General features: G+C 47.3%; 1 protein-coding gene and 1 pseudogene across 6 annotated transcripts; one reads left to right on the plus strand and one right to left on the minus strand.

The window, feature by feature from the left end:
- Positions 1-1,579: 1,579 nt before the first annotated feature.
- Positions 1,580-27,410, minus strand: TMEM268 (transmembrane protein 268). 6 transcript variants are annotated; one of them, XM_054584489.1, is made up of 11 exons: positions 27,265-27,410; positions 26,015-26,147; positions 24,630-24,828; positions 22,624-22,812; positions 16,345-16,454; positions 14,160-14,267; positions 12,984-13,133; positions 8,776-8,886; positions 6,670-6,750; positions 5,579-5,773; positions 1,580-2,752 (listed from the first exon to the last, which is right to left on the minus strand). In XM_054584489.1, exons 4-11 carry the CDS (start codon positions 22,730-22,732, stop codon positions 2,573-2,575), a joined length of 1,044 nt encoding a protein of 347 aa, XP_054440464.1. In that variant the 5' UTR covers positions 22,733-22,812; positions 24,630-24,828; positions 26,015-26,147; positions 27,265-27,410; the 3' UTR covers positions 1,580-2,572. The 6 variants fall into 6 exon arrangements, with proteins under 6 accessions (XP_054440464.1, XP_054440461.1, XP_054440459.1 ...); XM_054584486.1 differs by having other exon boundaries at positions 24,630-24,831; XM_054584484.1 differs by lacking the exon at positions 24,630-24,828 and having other exon boundaries at positions 27,265-27,409.
- LOC129079443 (UV excision repair protein RAD23 homolog B-like) lies at positions 17,572-19,678 on the plus strand (annotated as a pseudogene).
- Positions 27,411-27,687: the final 277 nt, after the last annotated feature.

Raw genomic sequence — 27,687 nt, forward strand, 5'->3', positions numbered from 1 at the left:
GTGCCTACAGTAAACAAGACATAGTGAGAGATTTAAGAACAATAGCAACAGTTTATTGAGCTCTTACTCAAGCTTACAACTCAAAGCTGCAAGCGCTTTTACATTTTTGACTTCGTTGTATCTTCACAATAACAGGCCAGGTAGGTACTCTAATCCCCATTCCCACAGGAGCAGTGAGACCTAAGGGTGGGATGGACGCTGCTCCTAAGAGGCAGAACTTGGAATGGAATCACTGTGACTCTAGAATCCAAGCATCCGCTTCAGGTCACTGCACCATCTTCATCGTCCCCGTGGCTGTCATGAATGCAGCCTTCAAACTTAGGGTGCACGCTCATTTGCTCAATCTGATCTTCACAGCAACCCTATGAAGTAGGCCAGAGAGATGGCAGACTTTTCTAAACGAGAAACCTGAGGCATACACCTGGTGGGCACTGCTGAATGCCCCGCCCAGCAGGGGAGATCGTCAGAAACAGAAGAGAGGCAGGAAAAACTACACAAGGGCTCTTAAAGCCCTAAAGTGGGAAAACTGCTGTTTTGTCATTTAACACACACATTTTTATTCTGTTATCATACTTGCCAGGACTTTATGGGTGGATGGTAACTATGGGCTTCCACCGATCACATTCATAGCCCACATCGCCTCTGTGGCTGGTGACAAAGACAGCAATCCCCTTCATAAATAATTCTCATTGAGCAAAGCTGCCCTAAGAGATGGCTAAAGAGAAATGCCTACAACAGCCACTTCCAAGGGCTCGTCTACCAATTTTTTTTTCCCTCTGGTCCAGAGAAAGCGATAGTCAGACTCATCTTTTACATGGTAAGTCACTCACATTATTACATTTCATATTCACCAGATCCATTTATAAAGGAGTGAACTGACACTCAGAGAGGTTAAGTGACCTAGCCAAGGTCATGCTGCTAGGAAGTGGCAGATCTGGCATGAGAATCCAGGTCTCCTGCTGGCTAGGCCAGGGTTCTGTCCAAAGGTGCATCAGGTCTGAGACATCTCAGCCCCGGGGGGTGATAAAACCTTTCTACATGTACGTAAAGGCGTAAAAGACTGGCAGGCCAAGGGCTGTCATGGAGCAGAAAAAACTGGCAATTCCTGTAACTTTGGCTTTAGAAGGATCGTTAAGAGTCATCCAATTTACCACTTATATAGATGGTTAAACTGAGGACCAGCCAAAAGTTACACAGCCAGAAGTAACAGTTCAGGACCAGGATCCAGATCTCTGCCAACCTCATCATTCAACTGAGTTTAAAGAGCAATTTGCAGAAGCTACTATGGAAGGTGACAGAACAAATACTCTTAGCAGGATCAGGCCATGCACAAAAGATAAGGTGTAGTCTTTTTCCTTGAGGAGTTTATAGTCGAGCTAGAAAAACAGGCATGTACACAGGAAAATAGAATTAATAAAACATCAGTAAAGGCAGCAGCTACATCAAGAATTTAAAGCAAGCAGACAGGAGCAGAACTGGGTGTGCTAGAAAGCTTCCTAAATTGGGGTAAGTAACGCTGGGCTTTGAAGCATGCATAGGAGCCCAACAGATGGAAAGGAATAGGTATGTCAGTCCAGTAAAAGGTTCAACTTAAACTTTTTATTTTGCGGGAGATGAAGCCAAACTGCAGATGAAGTCCAGACTCTGGGGACTGGGGAGCCTCTCAATGCCAGGCTAGAGCTTTTGGGTTCAGGCCTGGAATGGAATCATAGGTCTTCAAACTTATTCAGCAGCAGAGAACCTGGAAACCTCTGAGTTCTTTGTGGAACTCCACGAAGATGATGCTTCACTCCAGGGCAGTGACAGTGTCAGAAAACAGGGCTTTCACTCCGCATCTGCAGTATAAAACCACAACCACAACCGTGCATGTCTTTGAAAGGAAGTCCTCGAGTCAGACAAAATGCATCTTCTCCAAATAGTTCCATTAACAGTCATGCGTCGCTGGTTTCTTTGCTCTGTCCCCTGGAAGTCTGTGTACGGGCAGACAAGCACAGGTACCATTGTTTTTCCTTAAGTATAGAAAAAGAAAACTGTAAAAAGGAGAACGTTCTGAAAATGTACTTCATTTTCTCAGAGTAGGAAGAGGAAGGCTTGTCATTTCAGAGGCCCAAGGCGATGCTGCACAGAGCAGCAACCTGCCAGGGCCTCCGTTTCCCCGTCTGACACGAGGGGCTGGAGTTGGGCACATCACCTGAAGCCAGATTGTAGACATGTCTGGCCAGTCTGGTCATCTTCACATTTGCTGGGCTGTCCAATGGAAGGGACGGCGGAGCGGCCCTTCCATCCAGGCCCACAGCTCCAAGCAGCATGGAGAGCAGCTTTTAGCTGGGATCAATTCAGCAACCACGGCTTCAGAAGAGGACTGGGGTGATCATGAGATGTCAACAGACATTTTTGTGCAGGGTCCTGTGGTGAGCATGACACCCCACTGCTGGCATGACTGACATCCTTCAGAGTGCCCCAGATTCTTCTCTCCTCACCTCGGGCTCGCCATGGGCCACCTTGGGCTCCTGAGGCCTCCCTGACTTCTCACCTTCAATCTTGAAGGAAGAGGAGTACCTCTGTCCCTACGTCACCTGGCCAGGAACGGACAGCACCCAGTGCCCAGGATGTAGGCTTCTATGAGTTGGCAGGGGCACGGGACCTTTGGAGAGTCTGTGTGCCGGGTCCCCATGGCCTGGGGAAGCTGGCAGGTGACCAGGAGCCGGATGTAGTAGCCACCAAACACTGCCAGCAGCTGCTGGGCCATTTCCTGGAAGAGGCAGGGAAGCAGAATGAGGCACACACAGAGCAGCCAATGCATGTGGGGAAACCAAGATCTCCTCACCCCCCGGGCCAGCAGTGATGCTCACTAGGAAGAACCTGGCCAGGCCTCCATCTGGGGCCCTTGTTAGATGCCTGGTCTGGACTGGAACCCCAGCTCTGCAACTGATGCTGAGGGGCTCCTGCAGCCTCAGTTTCCTCATCTCCAGGGAGGGTAACCTAACTGCTGATAGGTGATAAGAATATACACAAAAAAACTATGGATCCTCCAAGTGCTAGAGAATTTAGGACTGATTTATCCCAGCCAATCACACACATACACACTCACACACTCACACACACACAGAGTTTCCAGTTTCCAATGCCTGTGAGCCTGTAAAATCCATGAGGTCAAGGAAACGCACCTGAAGAAAATCACGAGTGGGGGTGGGCGGAAACAGAATACCCCTACGACGGCATGACTCTTCAATTCATACCAGGTACCTGCTGGATTGCTTTAGGCAAGTGACCCTACCATATTAAGAGTTCGCTTACAAAAACTGGATTTATCTCAAAAAGACAAATACGGTATGATTCCACTTATATGAGGCACCTAGAGAAGTAAATTCATAGAGAGAGGAGAAAACAGTGGTTTCCAGGGGATGGGGGAGGAGGGTGAGGGAGTTGGTGTTTAATAGGTACGGCATTTCAGTTTGGGAAGGTGGAAAAGTTCTGGAGACAGATGACGCTGATGTTGCACAGCAAGGTGACTGTACTTAATGCCACTGAATCACACACTTAAAAATGGTTAAGGTGGTAAATTCTGCATTATGTATTTTACTGCAATGAGAAAAATTAAACAGTCAAAAAGAATTTTAAAAAGATTTTTAAAAATTGGACTTACACATGTTCTTACTAACACATTGGGCTCTCAAGTTCTGTTTATGGGTCTGGCAGTTGGAATTCTAGGGAAAATGCTTCCTTACATGTGGCATTGAAGGTCTTTTGTAACATGTACTTGTGTCCAGCCTGAATGTAATAAAGTAGGGTGTGGTTGGCAGCAAGCTGTTCATGTTGGTAGAGTCAGTGATTAAGAACAGGCTTTCAAATCAAAAGGCTAAGTGGAAATTTCAGCTCAGCCACCGTGTGACGGAACCTGAGCAAGTCACTTCATCTTGCTGAGCCCATTTCTTCATCAGCAAAAGAGAGGAAATCATAGCATGTATCTGGTCGGGCTGGGGTGAGGATTAAAGGAACTAATGGATAGAAAGCCTAGTACCAAGTGCTCAGTAAATCACATTAATATCATTATCATGATCATTATTTTTAAAAGGCAGGAACTCCCACCTAGCTCTGCAGCACCTGTGTTTCCTATGTGCTAGGAAATAGTTATCTTTTGTGCTAGAAAATACTGAAAACTTCAACGAACCTTACTAACTCAGGTGGGTCTTCTCGCCCATTTACTCTAAAATCAATAACCTAAGAAGCAAAGAGCTGTGACAAAAAAAACAAAAAACAAAACAAAAACAAAAACAAAAATAACCTGGCCTACTTAGAATTAGTAGGGTTGGCTTCTGCCTTTGGCTTTGCCACATTCTCCCATGCTCTGTGAACTTGGGCAAGTCATTTGACTTCTTAGGAGATATTTCATCCATCAGAGAATAAAAAATAATCCAATCCTCAGATGGTACACTAAAGAATTTTATGTGTGATTTTAAAAAGTGGTTAAAATGTGAGAGATCATTATAACTATTTCTCTATTTCTCACAGGCCCTGGTTTCCTACTGAAATACGATAACCTGGCCCATGCTGAGACTTGGGCATTGATTATATTTTTTTCCTTGCTAAGTTATAAAGGCAGCTACTTTAAAAACAGGTGCACACACTGTGAGATTTGATATTCATGGCAGGAAATTATATTACTATTGATTTGAATGAATTTGAAAAAATAATTGAAAAGACCCATCATATTTAATAGGCTATTTCACATAAACTCAGACATGTATGCCACAATAAAGTACATGACTTTATCAATCTTTTATACTCCAAAAAACAAAAAAAAAAAAAAAAAAAGAAGTCAATGGGATTCAAGTAAAGAGATTAACATATTTGTCATTTTCTCTTATAATAATTCTATTTGCAGGTCCTCCAATCCCCACCAGTGCAAAAAGGAAAGCCTAGGCTGGTTTGGACATTTAGTGCCCAAATCTGTTGGCATAAAAGAAGATGCAAGTGCTGTCCTGCACCACACCATGCCTGAGGTCGCCCTCCCTACATGTCTCCCGGACAGTGGGTCTCTCCTCACAGTGAGAGGAGGGTAGTACAAGCTGCAAACACATTGGATTTCTGGTCTACCAGCACTTGGTCACAACCAACAGATAGCTTTGCAGGACTAACAGAACTCTGGGGCTGGAGGAACTGGAAGTCAATAAAGATGCAAAAAAGATTCAAATCTCTACCTGCAATTCAAGTAGATAGATGGATTGATAAAAAGATTTAAAAATGACCCAAATATTCATCAACAAGTTCATGATTAGGTAGGCCATCTATGATCCATCAACACACAACTACACATCCAGTGGAATTACTAAAAAGAATATCCAAGGTATTTTTTTAAAGTGGGGGGTGGGGAACCAAGTGAGTAGCAAACAACTCCTAAAAACTAATTTTTAAAGTGCTGAGGTGAGACATACTGAAAACTAGTAGGCTAGATCTGTATGGTCTCTACCGACTCAGTAAAGCCATGTCCCCCAAAATTTACACCTTGAGGTCCCCACTAGGACTCTATGCAAATTGTCCATGAGAGATGGTGGCTCTGACGCCCGGGTGCCTTTACCTCTGGCTCCGCCTCAGGAACAAGCTGGTGAAGCTCAGTCTGCATGAGTGGCCTGTCTGCGTCTGCGGGATGAGGACTGCTGGGCAGGAGAGGAGTGTCCTCCAGCAGGTTCTCAGGCCCCTCAGCCTGCGGGGCGGGGCTCACCCCAGTCTCCATGACAACACAGAGCTGGCTCAATCTGCTTCTCAGCAAGGACTGCAAAAGAAACAGAGAGGGATCAAGGTTGGTGTCCCTAGTTGGGTGGCATATGGGAGGCCAAGTCACTGTCTGAATTGCAGACCCACAGAGGGCAGAGGGGCATTCTACGGAGTCAGACGCTGACCTTGGGAGACTGGAACTGAGCCGCACTGGAAATTCCCGCACTGGAAATTCAGGTAATTCCCAGAGAGCAGAGCCCTCAATAGCTTCTAAAGCACTTTTTCCTCCAAGATCTCATTGGCTCCTCAAAGCAGCCTGGGGCATGGATATCTATCTGTAGTTGCAGATGAGCAAAATGAAGCTCAAAGGCCTTACCCCAAGCCAAAGAGCAGTTAATGGGCCAAAATCAGAACTAAACCACAGTCCTGATTTCAAGACCATCTAAAGGGCTCAGGAAAAGGCTGATCTCAGAGGAGGCCAGGGCTCAGAGACAGGAAGGCTGGGCCCGAACAGTTGTCCCCGTGGCCCCCAGAGGGTGGGGACAGGACTTCTCAGAGCCTTGGTTTCCTCATGTATGAAGTCAGAGCAAGAGTTCCATGATCTCCTTCATAAATGATAGAGAGGCATTTTGAACAAGTGAAAGTCATTTAACTACATGGTATTTCCTCTACTAGCATCTTTATTATTACAATTAATTATTATTATATTATAAATAAACATATGTTTACTATAGGAACTGTGGAAAATACCAATAGTTAAAAAGGAGAACAGTTAAAGTGCATTGAGTTAAAAAGAGCTAATTCCCTAGGCAAAACAACCACTGATTTGACATGGGTGGGTTTCCTTCTAAATAACTTTTCCTTAGACATTTCCCAACATGGAGGTAATGCAACCTATACAGTTTGGTCTCCTGGTTTATTTCGTTTGTTTGTTTTTCATTTAACATATCATACCTCTTGGCTAGTCTTCATTTCTCGAACATATTCAGACAAAAACTGCACACAGTTCTCCAGGTCAAAGTAGACAAACCAGAGCTGGGGAGAAAAGAAGCTATGAGCCCTGAGGCTGAAAGCCAAACCGACCTTGAACTCTCAGTTCCTGAGATGGTCTTCTACCTCTTGCCTCCTTGCCGGAGACCTACCCTTCTTCGGACCACTGGATTTATCCTGGTCTCTAGCAGAAACATGACAGTCTGCTCTCTCCCGGGGTCCCCGTGCATGAGGAAGTCTCCTTTGTATAGCTGATAGAAAGATAGCTCTGAAGGCAAACTTGTTCTCAATGGCTACAGCCCCACCTCCCATACGTCACTAGGCTTCTGACACACCCCAAACCATCCTGGACATCATGGATCCATCCAAGGCTACCACCTTCATCTTCAGGGACCAAGTGTCCTTCGGTCTGGAACCCATCATGCAAGTGAGTGTCCTCTTCAGAGCCATCCCCCCTCACTGGTCCTAGCCAGGTCAGAGGTCATCAACCTGGTTGCTCTGCAGGGAGGGGAGGGAGTAGGGGAGAGAAGTCCTCCCTCACCATTACCTCCCCTTCCTCCACAACCTCAACAGCTCCCAGAAAGCCAGGTCAAACTTAGCCAGGCTGAAATCCTCTATGCTCACACATTATGTCATCTTGTCAGGTCCACACCTGCCACATGTCACCCAAGTTTTACAAGAAAGAGGAGAACCATGTCTCACACCTTCAACCGCTGACCACTTCCTCTGGATCCCCGAGCTCCCTCCTCCCAGTGACAGGCCCCTGAGAGCCAAGGTCACCTCCCTCTTTCCAACTAATCCTTCCCATTATCTCATCCCCAAGGAAAAAATGTTTTAATTTCTTTTTTACTTTTCATTATGAAAGTTTCCAAACAAACACAAAAGGAGAACAAATGATGTCATTAACTTCCAGCCACCCATCATCTTGGGTCAACAGTTATTCTGTCATGACTACTCTTGTTTCATCCCTACCCACTCCATTACTCACCCCAGACACCTCCATGTCCTACCCCACCCATCCGGCTGGTCTTAAAGCAAATCCAAGCTACTGTGTCACCTCGTCCCAAAAATACTACTTTGAAACTGAAAGAACCTGATTAATTTAAGATGTGTCCATTCATGAGTCATCCACTTGCCAAGTCATTCTTATGTGCCAGTCCATAACGAGGATCAGAAGACAGAGACTGAGAAGACCCCCAGATTCATGGACCCCTCAGTCTCTATGTCACACTTGAACTGCCAGTCATCTTATGATGCCATCAAGTTCACTCCCTGCTGTCAGTCAAGCTCCACTTACACTCTACGCCATCTCAGACGTGCTGGCTGGGCTTCATAAACACAGGGATCGGCGTGTGTCTATTCTCTGCTGCAGCTCCAGTACCTAGACCAGTGCCTGGCACATACTAGGCTCTCAGTAAATATTTGTAGGAAAAACAGGAGATGTGCACAAGGAAATTCTTCCCAGGCCCCAGCCACCCACCCACCCACCCCTGTGCTCCCACTAGGCAAGGGACTGTGACAAGTGAGAAGGCAGATGCAATGCTGAGAACATTTTGTAATCCCATCTGGGGAGCTCAGCCAGGACCAGGAGACCTGGGGCTCATGTAACCCAGCTGTGTCCCAGACCCACTGTGTGACCTCATACTAGTCACCTAAGATCTCCTCACTATCTTTGGGGTAAAAAAGTCAACCAAGCCAGGCAGGCAATGCCTTCAGGATCTGACCTGCCTCTCCTGGAGCCTCGCATGGGCCCTGCATGGGCCCTTCCAGGGCTGGCCCAGCGGAGGCCCATCTGTTTGCTGAGTCAATGCTGAATGGGGTGTGAGGCTTGGACAGTCTTTGAGCTTCCCCTCCAGCCCTGCCCCGGAGGTGCTAGGATGCTGGTTACCACCCAGAGAAGAGTCTCCAGGAAGGAACACTGGAACAAGGAGGAAGGAAAGGGCTGTCTACACCATCTTTTTAGCAGATTCTGGGAGACACTGTGCAGACTGGGAGAATGTGGGGTACCCATCCCCAGTATCCCAGCTCAAAAGTGGGCCCTCAAGGAGAAGCCACCCTGGGACATGGTACCTGAATCACGCTCTGGCAGCCTTCCACCGTGTCTGTCACCCCCAAGAGCACCCGATGTCGCAGTAGGGCTTCATTGGCAGCCGTCAGCCTTAGATCTGTGTTGGTGTTGGCCTGTAAGACAAAAGCCAGCCTTGTGGCCAGATGTCCACACTGCCAGGGAGCTCTTGGGCCCTGAAAGGAACCACACGCCATCCCACTGCTAGACGCCATGGGACAATCTTCTTCTTCAAGACACATCCATTTTCTCCCCTATGAAATGGGACTGTGGAATTGCTGAGACAATAAATTCCATAGTGTCAGACAGCATTGGGTTGAAGCCCAACTCTGCTACTTCCCGCCAGCGTGGCCCTGGACAAGCTATGTGCCTTCCCTCAGTCTTGCCGTCTTCAATTGTACAATAAGGATAGAGTGTCTGCCTCCTAAGAATAGAGTGTCTGCCTCCTAAGAACGTGGGGACTTAACTGAGTTTGTGTGTGTAAAGCACTCAGGCCAGTGCCTGGAACACAGTCAGCTGCGATAGGCATCTGAGGGGCAGGGGGTGGAAGGCAGAAGGGGGGAGATGGGGGTGGGTGAGCATGTGCACCTACTCTGTCTATAAGGCACCTACTTTCCAAAGTACCCAGCATAGTGCCGGGCCCCTCAGCGGGGCTGGGGGGGTAGTGCACATTATGACTCTTTCTCCTTCTTTTCCCACCCAAACGAATGTTGTTGCAGATTCAGTTGACAAAATAGATGCTAAGCAGGCCAGGGAGAAGGGAGAAGAAGGGTGTCAGGGCCCAAAGTGGTGCTATGGGAAAGAGACCCCCCCTCCAAGGGCTTTCAGATGCAATTAGAGAGCAGTTCACTCAAGGTCAATGGTTTCCAAAACATCAGAACCCCTGTAGGGAGCTTTTGGAAATGTAAGAAGACCCTTTCAATTGTCATAGGGATGGATCTGGCAAAGCTGGCACTTAGGGACAAGGGTCAGGGATGATAAGCACATACTTTTTAGTGACGTCCATGATCCATGAGAGACAATCCCACACATGGAAGAACTGTCTCCTAGCCAACCTGGACTAAAAACGTCCACTGAGTGAGAATGCAGGTGAAGAATCTACTTGTAATTCTCCAACTGGCCAACCTAACTCCGTAACTCCATTTTAAATGTAAACCTAAAGTGTGTTTGCTTTTAAACAGGTTTAAAATACAGTGAATTTTCCAGGAACGCCACTACTATGAAAATCAAGAGATGACTGTATTTTGTTTTGCCTGAAACATTTGCAAGGGTTGTTCACCCTTTTAGAAGCCTGTATCACCAAGAGTTCAAATTCTGTCTCTGTCTCTTAGTACCTGCATGATTTTGGGTAAAGTACTCACTATCTCTCTGCCTCCCACCTCCTCAGCTCCAAATTAGAGATACTAACACCCCCTTATAAAAAAGCTTATAAGGATGAAATGAGTTCATCCACTGAGAACACTTGAAATAATAAACACTCAATACATGTCAGGTAATGATATCATTACAATGATGATATTGAACTGAAACTCAGTGCTTTCCACTGTACCATACTGGCCACACACAAATATTTTTAGAATTTCCCACATGCCTTAGCAACGTGCTTTACTCTGTAGGGGACACAAGACAGGGCTTTGCCTGCCTTCACAAACCTTCCCACTTTGAGAAAGGCTATTACTGCCCCAAACAAGGGGAAAACAAAGCACTGGATGCAAAGTGCTAAGGCTCTGAAGGATGCTACATGATGCAGGCAGGACACCAATAGTAAGAGTGACAATGGCCAGGAAGGGGGATATGCATGGTCCTGACTGACACGGGATCCAAGGAGGAAGAAGTCCCTGAGCTGAGGCAAGACCTGAGGTGACCAAGGACTAGTTACTTAACCTCTCTGAGCTTTTTCCTTCACTGGCCAACAGAGTCAATAATCATAAGAGTAACATTTATTGAGTGTTGACCTTATACCAGGTACGATTATAAGCACTGGGCATTTATTAAGTCATTTAATTCTTCAAACAACCTGGGGGAGGGGGCACTACAATTATTAATTATCCCATTTTACAGGTGAGGAAACTAAGACCTTGGGAGGTAAAGTAATAATTTACCCCAGATTGCAGAGCTAGCAAACGGCAGAGGTATCCTGCCTCCTTGTCAGGCTGTTGTTGGGCATAGATATCAGGTTCCAAAGACAGAGCACACAGCAGATGCTCATTTAATGGCAGTCATTACTAGGAAGGAAAGGACCTTGGGGGGATTCCCTGAATGAGCAAACAGCGATGGCAGGAGTGCCACTGGGGACCCGGGGCCTCCGTGCTGCACATGCATGGGTGAAGACACAAGGTCTTGTTCATCTCTGTGCCCTGTGCCTGGCACATTATCTGGCACTTGCAGGGTCTTCACAGATACCAGCTGAACAAGGACGGAGGCAGGAAAAGGAGGCAGCCACAGTAGGTGTTCCCTGAACTGCATTAATGACATCGGCATCCTTGACACACTTGCCAGGTGCCACATATTTTGCTTGCTCCTGCTAAAGCAGGAAATAGTTTTCTTTTTCCCCTGCCCCAAGAGAAGTTTCTTGCTGCAGGAACAGCCAGTTCATTTATTTTTTACAGGCCAACCACGAAAGCTTCAACAAAACCCAAAAGACCATTATTTTGTCAGCTTTGTTGCAAAGCCAAACAAAGATCTTTCCAGAATTATTAAACCATAAAGTTCCTATTTGTCCTCATGTGCATAGGCACTAAATGGAACTCATACCCCAAATCCCTGCAACATTTCCCAATACCCTACCCTCTGCTCCTGGGTCACGCAAAAGCAAAGTGTTTGCTAAAGATTTCAAAGTCCAGCTCTGCGCCAGGTGCTGGGGAGCTTCGTAAGCACAGGAAAGATGGCAGAGGTATGGTAGGCAGAATAATGCACCCCCCGGCCAAAACCCTAAGTCCTATTCCCTAGGACCCGGGAATAGGTTACATTACATGGCAAAGAGGAATAAAGGCTGTAGATGGAATTAATGTTGTCAATTATCTGGCCTTAACATAAGGAGATTGTCCCAGATTATCCAGGCGGTCCAGTGTAATTACAAGGGGCCTTAAAAATAGAAGAGGGAGGCAGAAAACTCAGAGTCAAAGATGCGAGAAGGACTCGATCTGCCAGGAGTAGATTTGAAGATGGAGGAAGGGGACATGAGCCAAGGAATGCAGGTGGCCTCCAGGAAAAGGCAAGGATACAGAGTCTCCCCTAGAGGCTCCGGAGAGCATTAATTTGTTTTGTTCTAAGTTACTACGCTTATGGCCATTTGCTACAGCACCCATGAAATACCAAGAGAGCCGGGTATTAACTGAGTACATAGCTTGGAGTCTAAGTGTCCTGGCCTCAAATTCCAGCTCTGCCATCTATTACCAGCATGGCCTTGGACTACTCCTTGAGGCTTTCAGAACCTCACGTTCCTCATCTGTAAAATGAGCATGAAAGACTACCCAGAAATTTATTGGATGGGTTTAAATGAGTTAATGTGTGTAAAGCATTCAACAGATGATCAACCCCATATGAAGGGCCCAATAAGTAACAAAAGACCAATGTTAAAGTAGCAGAATACAATTAGTGAACCACACATAAGCCGAGAGGTATCAATCTCCTTTGTGAATAAGATCGGGAATCAGAGGGCTCTGGCTCCAAACCCCAGCTCTGCCACTCACAGTGGTATCAAGCCAAGTTACCTAACTCACTGACCACCCTCTCACTGCCTCAGAGGTCACAGTGCTGGAGTTAAATGAGACAGAACTGTCAACAGAGCCCACAAGGCCAGCACCCACCCACCTTCCTCAACCCTCAGCCCCAGGCACCTTGCACTCGGCGACCCCTCCTGGCTCGGAGCTCTCCCAAGCAGCCAGGGGCAGAGGCGTGTGGGAGGGCTCAGTAATCACTGAGAGCCCTACACGTCCTGCCTTTCAGGGCCTTCCTCCCACCGCCCAGACACTTTCAAAACCCAGCCTGCATCCAGAAAAACAACCCCCAGGGATTAGATAGGAAAGACAGAGAGGATTTAATCACACGTGTGATCTAATTTCTTTCAGTCACTGGGCACGTAGGCCACTGTGAATTTCCAAGGTTGGAGCAATTCACTGAAGCAGGTGAAAGAGAAAACTCTTAACTTGGGATCCTCCTGCCCACAGAGCCCTTCCGCAGGGAGTGTGCCTGGAGTTGTGGGACATCTCACCTTCCTCTGGTGTCTCTCGAAGATGAGCATGAGAGTCAGGGTCAGGCTCATCGCGGCCAGGGTCACGAGCAGCACGCCCACCCAGTGGTTCCCCAGGGCAAACAGCTGGCTGGTGGAGTAGATGTTGGCCCACACCACCACGTAGAACACCTGCGAGAAGCCGGGCCAAGAGCAAGGTCAGGAATGCCAGTCCTCGGGCAAAGCAGCTCCAGCCAAGGGGACACCCTTGGACACTTATGACATCTCCTTGGATTCACACAGCTCACAGGGACTATGAGAACAAGCCCTTGTTTCTTGACCATAAGTGAAGGTAGAGAAACAGAGTTAGAAGAGTCATTCCAAATCCCGGCTTTCCCTGGTTTTAAATAAAACAGAAAAGGGCAGTGGGCTTTGGAGCGAGAGAAATTTGAGTCAGAAACCCATACTGATCCTTTAACGGCTATACGGCCTGGACAAGTTATAACAACTCTCTGAGCCTCAGCTTCCTCATCTGAAAAATGGGGATGATTCATACTTCACAGGACTGACATAGGGATTAAAAAGATAACATATGTTAACAGTCCAGTACTTAATAGAAAATTAACAAAAGCCAGCTGCCATCCTTTTCCCTCCCAGAGAAGCAGGACGTAGGGGTTAGGAGTGCTAGCCAACCATTTATCCATAGAGGAGCAGCAAGTCACGGTGGTTAAGGGTGGGTAAACCAGATCGCCTGGGTTCAAAGACTGGCTCTGCCATGCATATGTATGCATGTGTGTGCATGTACAAGTATATTTGTAGGTGTATATGTTTATATGTATCTGTAGACACATCTACATACACACATACACACGGTTAGCGCTAACATGGACTCATCTGTTGAACAAATGGGGAAACCAAGTCCCAGAGAGGAGAAAAGTCTTGACCAAAGCCAGACACTGAGTCCAGAGCCTCAGTGATGGGTCTGTAGGTCCCCAGTCTCAAGCTCTGCCCTTAGTTAACCCTGCCTCCCATCCCTTATGTGGGGACCTGGCTACAACCCTCTGCCATAAATTCCCTCTTATACCAAAAGTAGGCCCATGTGGGCTGCCTCCCCCAGGCAGCTGGGTCCCCAGCCCCCAGGCGCCTTTCCCCCACCAACAGGCTTCAGCACAGGACGCTGAACTCAGCGGTGCCACAGGGGCCCGCCTCCCTCCTTACCACAGCAAAGGCCAGCCGCATGGGCCTGGAGTTGTAGATGATATATCTTCTCACTTGGGGCTCCAAGAGGGCGCCCTCAGCCAAGCTCCTGTACTGGTCAGCCGGGACCTGCTTGGCCACCCAAGAGAAAAAGATCAGCCCCAGAGAACCCGTCCCCCGCTCCTGCCCGCCAGCAAGCATGTCATTTCCCATTCACATGACTATCACGTGGGAGGGGGATCCAGCCCTCTCTGGGCTGGACCAGAAGGCGGGATGAGGAGCTCAGAGGATGATGGCAATTCCAGGGTGCGGCTCCCAGCTCCGGGAAGGCCAGGCATCACGGGGGAGGTGGGAGCTCAAGAGGAGGACATCCCACAGGGGGATCCCTGCAGCCCAAGGTTCAGTCCCCCACGGCAGACCCAGGGGAGCCTTAATGGTGACGGCACAGGCCCAGAGTCAGCCTGCCCTGGGTGCAAAGCTTGGCCCTGCCACTTGTGTGCTGTGTGACCTGGAGAAAGTAACTCCCCTTCTCTGAACCTCCAACTCCTGCTCTGTAGAACGAGGATACTAAGAGTACCCACTTTCTAGGGGTGGTGTGCCATTAATAAGATAAAATATATACAATTCTTACATATGCATTATACAGTAAGTATATGTATAATATGTATGTACATATTACCTGGACATTTTTGGGGGCCTTGGTTCTGCCTTTCACAGTCAGTTATGTCTTATCTGGATAGATGTGTGTCTCTAAGTATATGCTATATATGCATACTGGCCCAGTGCTGGGTCCATAATGAACCCTTGATACACAAGTGCTATTACCAATACTGCAATATCAGGTAAATACTAATACAGTCCAAAGTACTGAAAACTCACATCTTCCTGCCCAAACAAAAATGCTGTAGTGCAAAAATGCCTGATGACCATGGATTGCTTAAGAAATTAGAATTTAACCATGAAAGATAAACAGCAGAACAGTATGTAAAGGTTCATGGGTTAACAAAACCCCATCTAAAGATAACTCTTTAAAAAAAATGTTCTTCTTCTGGCTGGTGTGGCTCAGTGGATTGAGCACAAGCCTGTGAACCAAAGGGTCGCCAGTTCGATTCCCAGTCAGGGTACATGCCTGGGTTGCAGGCCAGGTCTCCAGTGGGGGAGGAGGGTGTGCATGAGAAACAACCACACATTGATGTTTCTCTCCCCATCTTTCTTTTTTCCCTTCCCCTCTTTCTAAAAATAAATAAATAAAAATAAAATCTTTTTAAAAAGTAAAAATAAAAAAACTGTTCTTCTAAACGAAGGATGAAAGGAAGTGTGGGAAGATAAACAAGCTGTTGTGCTGATGTGAGCTTAGTACTATCAATTCGGAGCACTCCCTTGTAATGGTGATAAAATGCTGTTTTAAACGATAATGCGATTCAGCTTAAAGAAGTAAACTCTCAGACCTGCAGGGGAAAATGAGCTGTGCGTCTCCCCCATCCACAGTTAATCCTCTCTGAGAAGTGCAGGGGCAAGAAAACCACAACTGTGGGTACTTACTGACAACAGCAATAGCTACAATTTATTGAACATTTACTAAGTGCCAGAGACAGTGCAAGGGTTCCTCGGGCATTGTTTCACTTAATCTTCACAAAAACCCTAGGTAATGGTACTAATATTGCCCTTATCATTATCAGCCAATGAATCCATATAACTTTTCCTCTCCTGAAATGCACTTCCTCCTGCCTACCCAGCCAAATTCCTGTTTTTCCTCAAGATCCCAGATGAAGTATCTGCTCCTCTGTGAAGCTTTCATAATGACTGCCTGCACCCCAAGCAGGTTTATCATTTTCTCAGCGAAGGTCTTCCATGTCTTACACAGTCCTCTGCTGTGGCTTTTACATCACACCGTCCGATTCATCCGGCATATGTCCATCTCCCCTACTAGGCTTGGGGAGCCATGTGAGCACAGGCACCTATTCACCTCTACAGTGTTAGTGCCCAGCTAAGAGCCTGGCACAAAGTGGGCACCCAAATCGCACATCTGTTAAGTGAAAGATTGGGGAAGGGAGGAAAGTTCTAATACATCTTCTTTTTCTCGTACCCTAGCAAGCGTATAGTGTTTAAGAAATATTGTGTGAACAGCTGGATGAAAGGAAAGAAGGACACGCGGGTGGGTGGACAGGTGGAAAAACGGTAAGAACTTCATAAAACCAGCACTCACCTGGATGCCCCAGGTCTGCAGCTGCTCTTCTGCAGCTCCCAGGTCGAAGGAGATGGGTGCGCAAGTATTGTCAATCCGGAGAACTGTGAGGACCTGGCCATTGCGGAGCTCTGAAAGCAGACAGAAGCGCCATCTGGCTGAGCAGGAACTACTACTTTGGATGGGCCCAGAGCCCAATGGCATCGCCCCAAGAGCTCGGGGCTGGAACTCCCTCCAGCCCAGGGAGGAGGGCTGGCAGAACGATGCCAAACCCTCCTTCAGATCTGAGTAGAGGGACTGGACAAAAACACAAGCCAGTTAGTCTGAGGTTCAAGCTGTAACTCTGCCTCTCGCTACCAGGTAACCTTGGAGAAGCAACTAAATCCTGGGCCATCCACTTAGAGGAGGATCATATCCCCTGCAGAGGACTTTTCAAATCATGAAACTAATGGAAATAAAGTGCTTGGCCAAAAATGGTCACTATTCTATTTTTTTCTTTCCTTTTTTTAAAAAAAAGATTTTATTTATTTTTAGACAGAAGGGAAGGGAGGGAGAGAGGGAGAGAAACATCAATGTGTGGTTGCCTCTCGTGTGCCCCCTACTAGGCACCTGGCCCGCAACCTAGGCATGTGTCCTGACTAGGAATCGAACCAGCGACCTTTTGGTTTGCAGGCCGGTGCTCAATCCACTGAGCCACACCAGCCAGAGCAATATTCTTGTCATAACTTAAAAGCAAGCATGTCAGAAGTGAAAAGTTACAACAAAGCAACGCTGATTCGGCTGTACCATTGACCAGCCCTTGAATGACACGGGGTTAGGAGCATCTACTTCTCTCCTACTCCTCCCCACACATTTGAAAACCCAAGTATAATTTTTGAATCCCCCAAAACGTAAGTTGTCCTTTGGTATCCATGGGGCATTGGTTCCAGGGCCCATCAGAGATACCAAAATCCGCAGATGCTCAAGTCTCTTATATAAAATGGCATAGATCAATGTATACAGTCAGCCCTTCACATCTGCAGTCTCCCAACCATGCACTGAAAATAGTACAGGTATTTATTGAGAAAAATCAGCATGTTAAGTGGGTTCACACAGTTCAAAGGCATGTTGTTCAAGGGTCAACTGCATGTGTTTTTACCCTCCCACACCAGAAAGGATTCATAAAAATAAAATTTGAAAAGATAAAATTAGATTGATACCATTATCATGGAAAAGGAAGCAGAGCCTCTGAAAGACAAACAAAGGAACATGAACAATGTCACCAAAGGAGATGAAAATAAGAAAGGGAAGAAGCACCCTGACTCATGTATGGCTCAGTAGGCTGGTGTCATCCCACAAAAGCAGAACATAGTTGGTTCAATTCCCGGTCAGGGCACACGTCCAGACTGCGGGTTCAGTTCCCCGTTGGGGCACATACGAGAGGCTACTGATCACTGTTTCTCTCTCACATCCATGTTTCTCTCCCTCTCTCCCTCCTTGTCCCCCTCTCTAAAAATAAATGAATGAATAAATAAATTTTTTTAAAAAGACAAGAAAAGGTATACACACAATGTAGGCACTGATACCGGGTGGAGTCAGACTAGCTCTCCACCTCACAGCACCGAATAGAAAGCCCACATAGGTTTGGGCTTCACACATGGAGAATGCGAACCCCTCTCCCAGCCAGCTCTTTGCACACTGAGCAAAGTGTTTGCCTGAGCAATGCAAAGACTCTCCACGGTTTCTTTGTTTGCCTTCCAAACCATGAGTTCCTGGATTCTTGGCAATAACCTTTCATATGTTCCTTAAAGTGAGATCAGCAAGTCCTCCACTTAGATGTACTTGTTTTTACACCTAGATTAGGGGAAAAGATCTGAAAAGCTACCTGTGTGTGCGTGTGTAGGGGGAAGCAATTTCCTACAAAGAAGTAAGAACTGGCTTGCCAAAAATCAGTGGAGTAATGCGTTCAAAGTTCTGAAGGAAAAGTATTTCAATCCGTTTCATCCTATTGTTTGTGTGTGTATGTGTACACGTAAATTGCTTTCTTATAACAGTAATAAAAAAAAACCCTTGTTTTTAAGTAGTCAAGTCGCAAGTCATGTAAGGAACCAGCCCCATTTCTATTAAGCATCTATTATGGGCCAACCACAGCCGTGGTTCAGGTCCCAACCCCCGCCCCTGCATTGGCTCCCACTCCCACACCTGCGTCTATCACTCCAGCATCAACAGCATCTTCTGAGCCTGTACCTGCTAGTGCAACAGAACAGGAGAACCCTGCAGAAAAGCCAGCAGAAACACCAGTGGCTACTAGCCCGACATCAACTGACAGGACATCAGGAGATTCTTGTTAGTCAAACCTTTTTGAAGATGCAACCAGTGCGCTTGTGACAGGTCAGTCTTATGAGAATATGGTAACTGAGATCTTGTCACTGGGCTACGAACCAGAGCAAGTCATTGCAGCCCTGAGAGCCAGTTTCAACAACCCTGACAGAGTAGTTGGGTATCTTTTAATGGACTCTCCAGAGGCAGAGAAAGTTGGCCTGTGGTTGACCCTCCTCCAGCTTCTAGTACTGGGACTCCTCAGTCTTCTGTGGCTGCAGCCACAGCAACCATGAAAGCAACGAGTGCAAGAACAAGTTCTGGAGGACACCCCCCTTGAATTTTTATGAAATCAGCCTCTATTTCAACAGATGAGACCAATTATTCAACAGAATCTTCCCTGCTTCCAGCACTGCTGCAGGTAGGTCAAGAAAGTTACTGCAGCAAATTAGCCAACACCAAGGGCATTGGACTCTGATGTTAAGCGAACCAGTTCAAGAAGCTGGTGGTCAAGGAGGGATGGAGGTGGCAGTGGGAGAACTGCAGAAGCTGGAGGTGGTTGTATGAACTACATTCAACACCTCAGGAAAAAAGAAGCTACAGAAAGGCACATTTGTGTCTTTGAATCTAAAGCGTGTGTCTTGCGCTGGCCTGGCTGGTGTAGCTCAGCTGGTTGAGCGTCGTCCTGTAACTAAAAGGTTGTGAGTTTGATCCCTGGTCCCAGTCCCGATTCCGGGTGCGTATGGGGAGACAACCAATCGGTGTTTCTCTCTGGCATCAATGCTTTCTCTCCCTTCCTCTCTCTCTAAAAACAATGAAAAAAAAAATGTCCTTGGGTGAGGGTAAAAAAATAAAGTGTGTGTCTCGTAGAAGTATATAGTTGGATCATGCCCCTTCTACCTTTTACTTTAGCTAGCCCAGGTTTAATCTGGACAAGACCCAGTAAAAGGCATTAGGATGTCCTGAAGGACGTGTGATACAAGCACATTTTGCTTAAGAGAAGAATGAGAACCTGGCTGCCAATTTTCCTCTACAGCAAAACTTTGATGAAGATTGAAAGGGACTTTTGTTTTAATCTCACACTTCACGTTGAGACAAGATAGTAAGACGCTGGGAAAATTCCTGGGCAAGTGGAATGGGGAAGCTGAGACAAGAAAATTAAACAGGGTCAAACAAGTTTGAGCAACTTACAGCCAGCTGATGAATCGTAAGAAGTTATCTCCCCTAAGCAAGGACACTTGAGAGCAAATGGTTTATACCTCTCCTCCCTAACCAGAGAATACATAGCTTAAATCTCCGTGGTCTGGGAGATAGAGAACAGAGACCCAATTAATGTCATTTGTGCCAGCTAAACCCAAGGACAAATGAAGTCAGGGGAACAAATAACAAAAACCCCATTAAAAGCCAGACAGACCCAAGATAAAAGTAAAACACTATAGTAGACCAAAGAATATTCCCAAAACTCCCTTATGTACTCATTTTAACACATCAGCATATTAAAACAGGATGTGGAAAACTGATGCACATTCTGCTGAAACCCTCCCCTAAGATTTTCACTCACAAAAAAAAAAAAGAAGAAGAAGAAGAAGAAGAAGATAAAAAGCCCTCAGGACAAAGAATCAGTGCAGATAAGCTCACTCTAGAGCACACCCATGCCCCTTCCCGGGCACGAACTTTTTACTTCCTCCTAAACTCTAAGGGCCTCAAGGAGGCTTGCAGTCGGGGGAGCAGCGGGCAGCAGCGGCTCAACCTGGGCTTACACCTTGATCCTGTCTCCAGGGTCCCCTTTTCTCTGACTTCCAGGTGAGCTAACAGCAGCCCCACCTTAGCTCACTCCCTTCCTATAACATTTCTAGACGGTCAAAGCAGAGCACCGCCTAGCCTCTCTCTATCCTGTTGTTCCTTCCACCCTGAGTTTCACTGCCCCCAGCTTTAATAAATGTATTCTCAAAATCACCTGGACTCTTGATGTGACATCCTTCCAACAAGAAGTCAAGAACCCACGCACTGCAGGCCAGCCTGAGACAGACCCACTCCGGGCCAGTGCCTGTCTGGTAGCAACACCAGTGCATTATACTAACTTGTTCACTGGTTTGTCTTGGGATGACTTGGGCTCATATCCACAATACTTGGTATAAGGTAGGAGACTGTTGGGGGTGGGAAGGGAGGGATCTAGGGTACAGCGCAGAGATAAATACAGTGCATGTCTGCTTCAATTAGCAGGTGCTGCAGACCCACACAGCGTATAAAATGTACAACCAGAAACCAGCTTTTGCACGTCTTTATTCCTTGTATTAAAAGATAGGTAACTTCTAGGTTTCACTCTTTTTATTGTTTTAGATCCAGAAATTTGGTATAATGTCCTGCTTAATATTTTTTTGGCCCTAATTAATATTTCTTTGCCTTAACATTGATTTCAGAAAGAATCTCTGCTACCAAGAATCTACAGTCTCTATTTCATGGCAACACTGGCACACTGGATGGCTTCATGAAATTGAAAAAAATTTTGGAACTATAAACAAAAATGCCTAATTATTGATGGTTACTGTTGCTGCTTCAAATAAGTATAAAATGAATCTCAAGAATACTCATTCTTTCATGTTAAATACATGGGATGGGAGGAAAGAGGGGAAGCTTTTCTTTTTTTTTTTTCTTTTTTTTCTTTTGTTGTTCAGTTTAAGCTTTAATACTGGTGAAAGGCATGTGTAGTTCATATAAACCATACTTATGTGAACAACAGTGGATGCTTCAGATAAGTGACCACTTTAATATACATGTCTTATGGTCCATGAGAAAAGAGAAAGAACAATGTATCAGTTTTGCTACATTTTAATGGTAGGTTTTTTGAAGAATAAAACTTTTTAGGTCTTGTCAGCAACGTCAAACAAAAGGTACTGAGTACTCCACAGGGTACAGAGCGCAGCCAGGCACCTCAGAGACTTTATGTGACACAGAGGAAATGTGGTTCTCACCCCTCGAGGAGCTTCCAGTTGGTAGGTGACAACTCACAGCCTGAGCTGAGTGAACAACAAAGTGATTTAAGGCAGTTCCTCAGGGGAAGCTTTTCTTAAAGTGAAAATAATTACTACTATTTTAAAATCTCTTGATCATTGAATACAAGACCCTCTAACATAACTTGAGAAGTGTTACAAGTATAGGCAGAATTATTTTCCTATTTTACTTCTTTTTTTTTTTTTTTTGGTTTGTTTTGGTAGGTGTCTAATTACTGTTTACTTCCTTGTTACATTGCAGTAAAAGTTTTAAAACTACCACTGCATGTTTGCTTTTGATGTATCCCTTTGTGAAATCAGCACTTTGGCCGGGACAGCATTCACATCCCTTCTCTCCCCTTCCCTCTGCCAGAAGCTTATTTGTCACCAGGTCGTGAGTTCAAATTGCTGCCTTTTTTAGAATACACAAGCTGCCGGATTCAGTCCAAAAGTAATACAGATGTTCCAAAACAGGGTTTCTGATATCTGTAAACATTTTTCCCTTATTAGATAAGAATGTATAAACATCAAAGGCATTAGAACTATACTGCCTTCAAACAGAGAAGGTGGTCAGAGCTATATTCCAGCATCTTTTATTGCACTGGAAAGACTGATGAAATTTCTTGGAAAGGTTAGGGGATGTGGCTAGAAAAGTACTTCGGAAAATATACAATTAAGATATCTCGTGGCATGTTAAAAGAAAAATCTTAAAAATAAATAAATAAGATCTTCTTTGGATGCCACGTCGAAGAATGGCTGAAAGAGGCAAGATGGGTAGGAGATCAGACAGGAAGCTATAGCAGGAATCCAAGCGGAGGGTGATGGTGGCTTGATGTACGGAACAGAGGGAATGGGTAGAAAGGACAGACACTGGCCTGGAAACAAATCCCAAAATGCCCACCCTCATCTAGAGGCACTTCTGTGCCCCTCCACTGCCTTCCCTCCATACTGTGTGTGTTCAGCTCAGGGTCCTGGGAGAAGCAGCAGGGAAAGAAGTTCAAGGTCACCTTACCTTGCCCCCAGCCAGGAGGGCTCCCCACAGGCAGGGCGTTCCAGCCAGGCGAGGAGGTGGGCAAGGGGCCGGCCGCCCTGCCGGGGTCCATCTGTGGTTCACAGGCCATAGCAGAGAACCAGCTGGGTATCTACTTCCCCTTCTCAGGGTTCTGGTTCACTCTGGAACAGCCAGCACAGCTTCACTTGCCTTCAGAAAACAGCAAAGAAATAACTTCAGGCCTGGGAGAGCCAACTGGAGTCTTTCCACTGACTTCAGTCTTTCTGGTCACACAAAGGAACATTCTCAGAGGGAGTGAGGAGGAACTAAAACCCTCCCAGGCCTTAACTGAGAACCTCCTTTCTGGTCTTGGGCCTTCTCCAGCTCAGACACATCCAGGAACCCCCAGGGAACCCAGGAGTTGAAGGGGCCCCACTCCTAGGTATGTGGGATTTCCATTCTTTTACTAAGGGCGGACAAGTACATTCATCATGGGGAAGGCTTGTTTATACAAAGGATCTCAAATAGTTCCCCTGAAGATATTGTGAAATATAAATGATAAAGAAAATCAGGGAAGTGGGAAACATTTTTTTTTTTAAGTGATAACCATGAAGAGTAAAAATACCCAGATATTCTGGCAATCAGAGTCCCTAGCAGAGGTGGTAGAGGTTTGTGTTGAAGAACCTGGACTCCAAGGCCAGACTAACCAGTTTAAATATCAGTTCAGCAACCTACAGGTGATGTAAACTTGGGCAAGTGGTTTACCCTCACAGAGCTTCAGCTTCCCTATATTTAAATAATGGGACCTTCCCCACAGAGTTGCTGCAAAGAATCAATGGAATAATACATAGAAAACAGGGGTCCCCAACCCCCAGGCCGCTGACTGGTACTGGTCTATGGCCTGTTGGGAACCCGGCTGCAAGCAAAGCTCGCCAGAGCTCCGCCTCCTGTCTCCCTACACCCTATCCACGTTGGGGAGTGAAGATCACCTGAGGTTCGCCTCCTGCCCCCCCACCTCCACCCCAGTCTTCCATGGTCCATAGTGCCAAAATGGTTGAGGACCACTGACATAAATGACAGATAGCAACATGTGGAACAAAGGTCACATGCCATAAATACTGTCTCTGGTTGTTGTGGACAGTTGCCATCCTGATCCAAGAATTTGGTTTTGAACTTCCAGGAGGTCAAAGCAAAATGACAATACTGTCACTTAAATAGTTCCTGCTATCTATAAAGAGGGGGTAAAAAACAAGAGTGAGGGGAGCAATGGGTCCTCTTGACACTTAGCTCTGAAAGAACTTGGATGTGTTTCCAAAGCCTCGGGAGCCAAGTCAGTGAAAGTACATCAGGCATGACCCTTAGCCATTCGGTCAACAAAAGCAGAAATATCCGAATGGGTATTTCCTTGATGCTCAAGTGGGGTCTCTGGTGCCATATACTCTGGGTAGAACCTGCACACCTTATTTGTGATGCCTCTACCAGGGGACTGAGAGTCACCCCTCACCGAGGAAGATCATGCCTAAATCCCTGGGATGGCACACCAGCCCTGCTAAAACAAACAAACAAACAAACAAAAACCCACTAGAGTCATCTTTTGCTGCCATAGTTCTCAATACTGGTGAAGACAGGAAGTGTCTTCTGCCTGATTCCAAGCCAGACCAAGGGCTGACCACCACTGCTCAGTTCCTCTAAAAAGGAGAACCTGACTCCCACTCCCTCACCACCTTCCATTTCTCTCGGTTCTTTAAAAAGGACCAGCTGCACAATTTGCAGGGCCCAGTGCAAAATGAAAATGTGAAGTCCCGTGTTCTAAAATGATGAGAAAGTTCAAGACGGTGACAGCAGAGCCTTAAACCAAGTGGGGGGACCTAACTAAGTGGGGAGTGCTGTGTGACTGAGCAGACTGCATGCACTTGAGCCGGCCCTGACTTTAAGCTCTGGAAGACCACGTGGGAGCCCCCCCGTGCACCCCCCCCACCAATCAACAATATACAGAAATGAGCCTTTCACTAACAGGCATCACACACCTGCCCTGTATCAGGGTCTGAGGTGACAAGGCAGCAAAATGACAGGAAAAGAGTGAGGCCTTTGGTGCCAAAGAGCCTGGATGTGAATCCTCACTCAGCCACTCCCGTGATCTGTGACGTTCACTGCCAAGGTCCTTAACTCCCTGAGCCTTGCTGTCCTCATCTGCAAAATGGGTTCAGGAAGGCATAACTGGCATAACTGCTGTGGGGAATAACAGAAGGAAGTATAAGCATGACATCCAGTACCCTGCTCACCAATCAAGCCCCTTTCCTTACAGGTTTTGCTCATTTTACAGGAGAGAAAATTGAGGGTCAAAGATGTGAAGAGACCTGCCCAAGGTAGGGTGGCTAGACACTATGGAGCCAGCAGGTCAGCCCAGGCCATCTGGCTCCCACGTCCATAACGCCCATGCCCCTGAACCTATGGACCCAGGTCTGGGTGTCTCTAAGCCTATTCCCTATGCCACTTAAAAAAAAAAAAAAAAAAAAAAGAGTCACTCCAGAGAGACTGCATTTCCCGGGTGTGATCAAGCAACACATTCTAGTCCGCACCTGAGATGCTGGGCCCTGGGAGGGCAGGGACCACCTCCGCCTCACCTGCCCAAGGCCTGCCCCACAGCAGATACTCCCAAACATTGTTATGCGTTTACCAGTCAGTCATATCACCCGTACTTCCTTCCTCTTATCTTGTACCTCCAACAGGCATGAAAGCAACAATAAATAACCCAAGGATGTCTGCCCTGCACTTGGCAAACAATGAAGCTCTTTCCTGCCTCATCTGATCACCTCTTAGGTCCATCAGGAAAATATAGTCTCTAGATCCATTTTCCACTGAAGGCTGGCTATTTAGTGCAATGGCTAAAAGTAACCTGCACAGTCCTGCACTTCCCACCTGTGTGACCTGGATGGAGCAAGTCACTTAACTTCTCTCTGCCTCTTCTTTACACGTAGAGATAATCATGGTAACTCAATTGTTGTGAGGCTTCAAGAGTTCATCCAGGTAAATTACTCAAAGCAGGGCTGAGCAAATAAGAATCACTGAAAGAATATAGCTGTTGTTATCTTTACTCCAGAGCTATTCACTAAGACACTTACAATGCCAAGCACTGTGCTTTCTCCACTATAAAACCAGAAGTAAAATCTTAAGTCCCTTTTCAGACCTCCCTGCTGGGGATCATCACCGGATGGAAAAGATAAACTCAAAGAAGGAAAAGTAAGAAACAAACAATGACCAAACAAGGCAGTGGGGGGAGTGGGGATGGGCAGCGCCTTGGGGCAGTGGGAAGGCCTGGCAAAGGCCAGAAGTGAGAGGAGGACTGCCAAGGAGGGGACAGGTACAGACCAGAGGCCAGGATGGACCTAATCAGGGCAGCCTCTTCACTCACCTTGCAGCCCCTTGTCCACCGGGAGGCTGCAGAAGGCAGGAGGGATGTTGGCAAGACTGACCAAGGGCGGACACTGCCCCATTACCTATCAGTGTGTCCTGGGCTCAGGACCCCATCCAGGAATGCACCAGTCCTATGGGGAACATGGGAGAAAGAGGCAAATGATCAAGGTGCAGGTAGAGCCAGGGATTGAGCATAGCCCTGCGGCTCCTGCAACTAACTGGTCGTCCACCCCCCAACTTCTCCAAGTTTCCTTAGTTGCCTTTGACTCTACATTTAACTGGAACTTCCAGTTATCCATCGTTTTTACCTAGGTGGCAGGTCCCTGAAAAGGCAGATGTCCTTAAGTCCTTCCAAATAAAGGTCTCTATTTCTGCAAACACTGAGTGCCCAGCCTCCCCAGTAACCAGATGACTCACTGAGATTTGGGGAAGAGAGGTCGGGGGGCAGCTGGGGAAGTGGGGGGTTGGGAGAAAATATACATCCCAGTGTTCACTAGTCAGGTTTGGTTTTTGTTAAACTGGAAAGTCCCAACAAGAAGCCCTAAGGGCCGGCCTGTCACATAAGTTTTGGGGTGAAAAAGCCTTGAGAAACAACGGGTCCAAGCTCTCCATTTTACAGATGAGGAAATTAAGACCTAGAAATGAAAGTGAACTATCCAAGGTCAAGGAGCCAATCGCGATCGGACCAGAACATAATCTGCCTCATTCAGATCAAGATGACCCACTTCACCTGGCCTTGGTCTTGGGCAGCTATGCCTTGCCACAATCACTGTCCTCCAGTCCCGCTTCGGGTCTGCTGTGTCAGGGTCCCCCCTCACCCCAAAAATCAGCCCAGCAGGCCACCGGCTCCCAGGAGCCGCCCGAGAGCAGCTCCCACATACTAGACGCGAAAGGGCCCAAATGCGTCCGGAAGAAGCTGGACGCGCCCCGCAGCGATGACCCCGGGCCAGGAAGGGACACCCAGGCGGTCTCGCAGCACCGGGCCCGCACGGCTCAAATCTGGGATCGCGACGCAGACACAGGAGCGCGCCCGCGCACACTCACCCACCCGCGCCGCCGCCCTCGTCGCCATCGCCCGGGGACGCGGGAGGTCGGGGGTGCCACCGCTGCCCCACTGCCCGGCCGCCCCACCACCTCCAACGCCACCGCCTCCCGCACCGCCGCACGCGCCCCGCCCTCCGGCCGCGCCGCGCCACGCGCCGCCCTCCTGGGTCCCGCCCCGGGGCTGGCCCCGCGCGGTCACCCTACCGGTAGGAGCCGCCTGCCGGGCTCGCCTCGGGGCCAGGAGAGAATCCTCTCCACGCCGTGAAGCCGTTTTGGGAGCGGCCTTTCATCAGCCGGGCTCTCTCCCGGGACGCCAGGAAGCGCCTCTGCGCTCGCCTACCACGTGCAGCGCTCCTGGGGCTCGCGGGGTTGGGGACGGGGGAGGGAGGGGTACCCTCCGGGACAAGTTCCGGCCTTTCTCTGAGCCTCGGTCTGCCCACGTCAGACCAGCGGCTCACCTCTGAAGTCCAGCCCACGCCTAACAGAGTCACGGGACCCTGTGGATGAGGCAATACTGAGAATCACAAATTTCTCAGGAACTTGTTTTTTTATAGAAAAATAACATGTGCATTGTATTACTGAGATCATCGGTTTGGAGACCAGGCCCCCTGAGCTCTAAGCCAGGTC

The sequence above is a fragment of the Pteronotus mesoamericanus genome, unplaced genomic scaffold (assembly GCF_021234165.1).
Source record: "Pteronotus mesoamericanus isolate MK-2021 breed Mesoamerican mustached bat unplaced genomic scaffold, CSHL_Meso_final contig_78, whole genome shotgun sequence".
NCBI lineage: Eukaryota > Metazoa > Chordata > Mammalia > Chiroptera > Mormoopidae > Pteronotus > Pteronotus mesoamericanus.